Source organism: Pezoporus wallicus, unplaced genomic scaffold, assembly GCF_028554395.1.
Source record: "Pezoporus wallicus isolate ANWC-B61680 ecotype Strahan unplaced genomic scaffold, APGP_CSIRO_Pwel_v1 scaffold_7107, whole genome shotgun sequence".
NCBI classification, from domain to species: domain Eukaryota; kingdom Metazoa; phylum Chordata; class Aves; order Psittaciformes; family Psittacidae; genus Pezoporus; species Pezoporus wallicus.
The window spans coordinates 2136333-2143363 of NW_026642114.1; the positions used below are offsets into that span (position 1 = coordinate 2136333).

At 52.3% G+C, this 7031-nt stretch overlaps 1 protein-coding gene across 2 annotated transcripts; it reads right to left on the reverse strand.

The window, feature by feature from the left end:
* Window positions 1–374: 374 nt before the first annotated feature.
* On the reverse strand, window positions 375–3833 carry FAM163A (family with sequence similarity 163 member A). 2 transcript variants are annotated; one of them, XM_057427291.1, is made up of 3 exons: window positions 3377–3833; window positions 2729–2843; window positions 375–2042 (listed from the first exon to the last, which is right to left on the reverse strand). In XM_057427291.1, the coding sequence occupies exons 2-3, from the start codon at window positions 2819–2821 to the stop codon at window positions 1641–1643; spliced, it is 495 nt and encodes a 164-aa protein (XP_057283274.1). In that variant the 5' UTR covers window positions 2822–2843; window positions 3377–3833; the 3' UTR covers window positions 375–1640. The 2 variants fall into 2 exon arrangements, with proteins under 2 accessions (XP_057283274.1, XP_057283275.1); XM_057427292.1 differs by having other exon boundaries at window positions 2729–2894.
* Between the last annotated feature and the right edge of the window lie 3198 nt (window positions 3834–7031).

Below are 7031 nucleotides of genomic sequence, written 5' to 3' on the forward strand. Positions count from 1 at the left end.
TGTTCGGTTACTACGACTGTCACCACATTTGGCATTCGTCTTGTCTCCTTCCTTTGGGTAGTTGGTGCAGAGGTGCCAAGGCATGGGCAGGCCCAAAGTGTAAATTAGCCTTTTGCCTGATAACGTAGACATTCCAAGACTCATGTAGTGCACGCCTCTATGCTAAGACTTATACTTTTTCTGTGCATGAACAGGAAGGTTAAGTCCAAATCCTTCTGTGAGCAGCAGGATGATTTCTAAATTGCTGTGGTGAAAAAAACCAAGCCACCACTCAAATTTCTGAGCAGTGGTACCCTATATTGCAAAGGGATGGCAAGCATTTCCTATCACTGCCTCCAGCAGCATCTGCAGGGCTGTGGGAACTGTTGCTGTCCTGGTCCTTCCGCATTGACTGTGAATTGCTCAGCTGAGCAGTTCTGCACCAGTTGCTACGGAAGTGCCTGTGAATGATGGAGATGGCCTTTTAGTAATTTTTCACCTAATCTGATTTATGGAGGAAGAAGGAACTTTCCCACATTCATTTTTTGCAGAAAGGCAGAGTCACTGGCTGTCATTACCAGCCACAGAGCCGGTGAACCCGAGTTTGGGTCTTGCACCCTCTTCTTCCAAAAGCAGAAGAGGGGATCCTGACCAATGGAACATCGCGTCTTTCCCATTGCAGGTTGTGGGCCCCTCAGAGGAGGAGATGTGACCTGGTGGTCTCTGTTGTTGATGTCGAAAGCAAAAGCCATCCTAAAGCCAACCTTCCTGTGGCTGTCCGGAGCTGTCAGGGTGGCCTGGCTAGGTCTTTGAAAGCTGAAGATGACCAAAACTGCAGTTATTTAGGGATGCAATTCTTCCCATAAGTGAAATCTTGCTGTTTTTATGGGTCCAAGTTAAAATCACTCCTAAAAAAGCTTGTGAAGAGTGAAAGAGGGTGGGACTTTGGCTGCAGAAAGATCATCCTGTGACCACTTGTGTGGGTGAATGGTTTTGTGAGCAACTTTGCTTCCCTCGGCAGTGATATAAACTCTGTCTTGAACTTCTTCAGAATGTGCAAAGACCGAAGCGGGTGGTAGAAGGTGTCCTATCTTACACTCGAACATGAAAGCTAACTGCTAGCGGCAACTAACTCAGTACAAGGGGAGCAGAATGATCTGGATCTTCCCTTCTTTGCTTTCCCATCGGCCAGGAGTGCTGCTGTTCCCAGCTCAGCAGTGGGATTTGCCACGGGCAGCAGCTGGTGGGGGGTCACGTATCACTCTGTGTGCTAGAGGTGGTGGGCATCGCCTCGGGTGGCTGTGTGGGGACACCCAATGCCTCACTCTAGGCCTGGGGAGTTGGGGAGCCTGGGGTAATTAAATTAGGTTGTACTGTACATAGCCCTCATTAGACAAGTCCCCTCAGGAGATAGAGTAGAATAATAATGACACTTATGATGGATTCGGAGGTGACCGGTTCAATGTTGTCATTTGAGGTCTCTCTTGTCTTCTTGCCCAAAAAGCTCAGCTGCGCTGGGCGGTTCAGCAGGAGGACCATGCTGGTCTCGGGCTGGACTTATGGGGTCTTTTCTGCAGAACCCCCCCTCCAAAGACAAGTGAAAAGCCCCTTCCCTCGAGCAGGTGCCGTCTGGGAACACCCTGTGCTAGTGGCAATGGTGACTACACCTCCGTGCTGATAGCCCGTGGGTTCGGGAAGCTCTCTCGGAGGAGGCTGTGGCGGCTCACCAGGTAGCTCTGCAGGGTGCCCATGTTAATGGGCGGCCCCATCTCCTTGTAGCATGCAGGGGTGTAGGTGACCCTCTCGCCCCCGTTGCGCACCATGTCGGCAGTCCGGATGTAAAAGGGGGAGCCGTAGGGGGAGCAGGTCGGGCAGTAGTTGTGAGCCCCGTGCTGGTTGAGCTCGCTGGCGGGGGGCGCAGGGCTTCCCTGGCCGTCCACCATGTGGGAGCTGCAGGCATTGCACATGCCGAGGTGCGAGTGTGTGGGAAGGTCTGGCTCTTCCTCTTCGTCCTCCTCCTCCTCCTCTTCCTCATCAGAGTCATCTTTCTTGCAGCAATAGTACTGTATGAAAGGGAAAGGGTTGTATTAGGGGAAGCAGAGCAGCTGAATTCGTCTTAACAGCCTGCCCTGCCACATCCCCGCCCCCTCATCCCCCTGGCAGAGAAACCCTCTGCTGGCCTCTTGCTGATCTGCTCCAACGGTACCTGGTCCAGCAAAGCAGAAGCTGGACAAACCCAGACCTGAGCATTCTGCAGCAGGCAGCTGCTGGGAACTCGTCCTCTCCCCTCCCAGTGAGGTTTGCAAGAGGAAGGTATTTTACCATGCCAGTTGAAAACTCCTCCAAATAACTGCTGTGCTTTTCATCACACTGCTGCATGGCACAGACTTTACATTAACTTTTAAAGAGCAGGAGGTTGTAGCTAGCTGCTGTAGAAAGCCTCCTCATTTCATTTACAGTGGGGAAAAAAAAACCAGCACAAAAAATCTCAGTCTGGTATTGCAAGCCCAGCCAAGCCTACACCTAAATTAGCAAGCGCTGCAGAGCCTCAAAAGCCTTAGGGGAGTCTCCCAACACTGGGATGAGAATGGACATAATTCTGCGGTACCTGGGGGAAATGGTATTTCAACTTCCTGTCCATTGCAAGCAATAAACGCCCTCCGAGACCTCTCCTGCAGCATCATTTCAGTCTCAGGAGCACTGCCACTGCTGGGGTTTGTGGCAAGATGGGGACAACCGCAGCACTCACCTGTAGCCTACAGTAGCAGAGCACGGCAATGATGCACAGTAGGATCACTGTCGCTAGGATTCCCCCGGTGATAACAACAGTTCCTGCTGTCATCCGACCGATTCTCCATCAAACTCTGCAAGGCAGGGCCACAGGGACATGCGTCACCCCAGAAGATGAAAGTCATCTACCATGGCTTCATCATCATATCACAGACATGACACTCATGAGGCATCCCAAAATATCACATTCTTGTTCCTCCCGCCCCAACCAAAAAACTGTCAATCACCTAACATCATTCTCCTCTTAGCAAGAAGACACCTGAGATGCAGCCTCATGGCCCCTCACTGTTATCACTGCCTCTGGCTTGGGGTCTTTGGGAAACACCCGCGGTCCACCCACAGAGCCTCCTCCCTTGCTGGGCTGAAAGGACTGATTTCCACCCTGTTGGCAGAGAATACAGCTTCTGCTTTAAAACACAGAAGCAAACCTGGGTTTCCACCAGGAAAAGCCAGAGGGGAGGCTTTGAACTCTATAACTGTGGCAATCTGAGCTGAAAAAAACACACCCCGGCTGCCTGCCAGGCACCAATGGGTCTAACATGGGCTCGGCATGAGCCAAGCAGCTCCCACCACCATCCCTGTGCCATGGCACCTGGAGGCTACTTACGTTCAGGAACGGAGGCGTTAGACCTGTAAGAAGTGGAGGGAGAGGTTAGCAGTGGCTTGACAGTGCCCCTTCACCTGCCCGTGTTTCCCTGCTTCCTGAGAATTTGTCTTGATTTGGGACCCGCGAGAAGGAAGCACTGCTTCACCCCGTGTCCCATGGGGATGGGGCTCAGCATGTGCCCCTGGGATCCTGCACGGTGCAAAAATATTTTTGGGTCCTGCAGATGATAATGATGGTAAATATTACGGTTTCTTTAATTTGGAGCAGGGAAAGGAGGCATTTCCCGACCTCAGAGAAATACTGCACAGGACAAGGCTGTGCCATCAGCAGCTCCTGAATCACGCGGCTTCACAGGGCAAAGGCCTGGCTTAGTCAGCACTTTGCCTTTTCCTCTTTAAAATTAATTATGGGGGAGGCAGATGCATCACCGTGCAAGCAGCCGATGTTTTAGGTGCCGCTGGGAAACGGGCTCTCCCCAGCACCCCCTTGCCACCCCGCAGGCACCTGGGAAATGACAGGCAGGGCGTTACGGATACGCTGGCCCCAGGACAGCCGGCTGGGACAGGCAGCGGTGCATGGCCACAGGGAGACGCTGGCAGACCTGGGAGAGAGGACAAGGAGAAAAACCCACCGTCAGCTCAAGGGGGCTGCCCAATGTCCCCATCTCCACTGGTGCCACCTCTGTTCCTGCAGCGGAGCCGAATAAATTGCTGGTTTTAGGGAGACCAGCAGGAAAGGTGGTGCTGCAAAGGTGGGTAAACCCAAACCGCCATGAAAGGACAACCCCACACCCAAACCCTGCAATTTCAGTGAGAGACCTGCACGCCAGAAGTGGGTGCACCCATCGCCCCTGCCACCCCCACCCTTGGGTGATGCCTGGCATAACCACATTTCATTACTGGCTCTGCGTCCCTCTGTGCATCATCCAGAGCAAGGCTAATTGATAGGGCCCAAGTTCCAGCCGGTTGCAGCCGAAGAGATCTAATTACCCACTTACCACGCAGCCCTAATTGAGAGAGAGGTGGCAGCTTCCAAACAAGACCTGCCCAACTCTGCCCCGGCCCCTTGCTCTTGCATGTGCTGTTGGGCACCATGGGGACAAGCCATCCTCCCCAAATCACCCCCCTCCTCACCCTGCTGCAGTGATTTGCAGGATCCTGCCTGCCACAAATTGATTTTCAGCTCTTGGAAAGTTCCTGTGCAAAGCCAGAAGGCGGGCACGCATTGGATTTCCTCCTCAAGCTGCTCTCACACACAAAACAAAGGGGGGAAAAAAAAGCCCTGAGAAATCAATAGGTCCATACCCAGCAGAGCTAATAATAGAGACCAACACACTCAGCTCCTACACCCTGTTACCAAAAAGCACCCTGAAACACTGCCAAGAGCGAGGGGCACCGGAGACGCAGGGGACACACACCAGGGAGCCTTCAATGGAGTTATCACCTCCCCAGGTGCCATCCTTAACAGGGAAAAGTTGATGGTGGGCAGCTGGAAAAGGCAGACATTGACCTTCAATGACCCCCAAGAGGGACCCGCTGTGAGCTGGGCAGTGACGGATGATGCAAGCAGCTGTTCGCATCCAGAAAACTTCATTTCATGGGAGCTGTGATTTGATTTAGAGCTCAGAGAGCAGCATCCAATTAGGCCAAGGTTTGGAGTGAGCAGGCAGCCTTGGAGAACAACCCTGGGCAGGGAGGGACTCTGGTCACCTCTGAGAGCCACATGTCTGATCAGCACTGCCTCGAGGAGGGCCAGGGTTCCACGTGCCCCACATCTGGCATTTCCATTTCTGGGGCTGCCTTGGTCAGTGTTTCACTGGCCCTGCTCAGGAGCAAGGCTCTTCCTTATTAAAATAGGGACTGTTAAAAAGAAAAATAAGCAGAAATTAAAACAAACAAGAAGAGAAGCATTGCCTTTCCTCATCTCTCTGGAGGTGATGCTTTCAGAGAGGAGAAAGTTTCTACTCTCCTCCCCCCTCAAAATCCTGCTCACCAGCAGCCTAGCAGTTAATTTCTATTCTGTGCCTATAAAACTGCAAGGGGACGCAGAAGCGCAATTCCCTTGGGCACGGTCCCATTTCTCCTCTGGCTTAAAAAGGGAATTGGAAGTTGTTTATATATCTAAATTCCCCACCCTGAGCAGATGCCTTGGCTCTCTCTGCTCACTTGAGCTTCCTGGGCAGCTCAGGAGAGGGGACTATGACCAAAGGGCAAACATGGAGACCTTATGGTGTACAAACCACTGCTGAATAAAATCAGGATTTATATAAGCCAGGCTGTGCTACTTTCTCTTCCCCTCACTGGCTTTTGGGAAGCAATTTGAGATGCTATGCAGTGGTGTCATGCTGCCCTGATACGGACAGGAGCAGGCACAGGGAGGGAACCCTGCCATATTGTACAACCCTGGGCCAGCGTGCAGAACTGCTTGCTGCAGAGATACATTTTCTTTAATTGATGTTGCCTCACACTGCAAAGTTACGGCCTGAAAAGTGACTCTGGGAACGAGTGGCATCTCAGGCTTCTATATTTATTCCCCTTCAATGACGTCCACAGGAGATTTGCAGAGTTTGCAAGTCAATGGTGAGGTTTTTGCCAGCTGCCAGCACTCTCAGCCCAGCTGAGAATCTCCTGCCCCTTCTCACCCTGTGTGTCCCAGCTCACCCCTGCCATCCAACAAGGGTCAAGCACTACCACAAGAGCTGGGGAGCAGGTCCTGGGCTGGGGCAGAGCACAGCTATCTGCCATGAGCACCATGATGAACCTTGCTGGTGAGTCCTGCCTCAGCCCGGGCTCTGCTCTCCTGGTTTTGCTCTGCAGCTCACGGGCTAATTCAATGAAATGTCTGCCTGGTGAATTAGCCCAGCCGCTGCCTTACCAGAATCATCTCCCTGGGCCTAATTGGAAGAAACAGCATCAGGGGCTGCCTTTTCAAAACAGATTATGGCAGCAAACAACAGGGCACGGGCTCAGCGCGGTGGGATTTGGGTGGGTTAACCCGTGGCTGCAAAACTTGGTGAGGTGGGACAACATGGGGCAGGATGGGAGCACAGGGTGGGTCAAGGCCCTGCAAACTCATCCCGTATCAGATGCTTTGTGCTGCAAGGTGTAATGGGACAAGCCGAGTCCTGGGAAGTAGAATTAATGAGATCCCTCTCCCAAACTGAGCCAAGCCCAAGTGAATTTTCACCCAAAGAGCAATGGCAACATGAGATGCAAGAGGATTTGGGGGGGCTGCACTCAGACAACAGCCCCCCAGCGTCTCCCCTCCAGCCCCAGCACTCACTGCTGGTGCTTCTTGCCCAGGTCCCAAACCACTGGGTCACTTGGAAGGCTTTAAACTTTAAATTACAAGCCACCAAGGAACTGCTGTCCACCCCAGGCCCTGAGAACACTGATTTTGGGAAGCACTACAAACTGCTGCTTTGACTTACCCTTGCACAAAAGCTTACTTAAGCCCCATTATTTTCAGGGGGAAAAGGGAAGATGGGGCCAGCTCGTTCTGACTTTTGATGTGCTGTTAATAAATATATTGAGGAAAAGGCATCTTTCAGGCATGAAAATCAACAGTGACACTGGGTGACTGGAGCAGCCCTGCAGCAATAACACCTCCTGAGCCAGCACTGAGCTTTGTGGTTTCTGCCCAAGTTATAATTGAA

What these genes read in the sequence shown, in the direction of transcription:
- FAM163A (XM_057427291.1), bottom strand. Translation starts at nt 2,821, where the DNA reads ATGACAGCAGGAACTGTTGTTATCACCGGGGGAATCCTAGCGACAGTG. An exon ending in TCTGCTACTGTAGGCTACAG is followed by an intron (nt 2,043 to 2,728) that starts GTGAGTGCTGCG and finishes CCTTTCATACAG; the next exon opens with TACTATTGCTGCAAGAAAGA.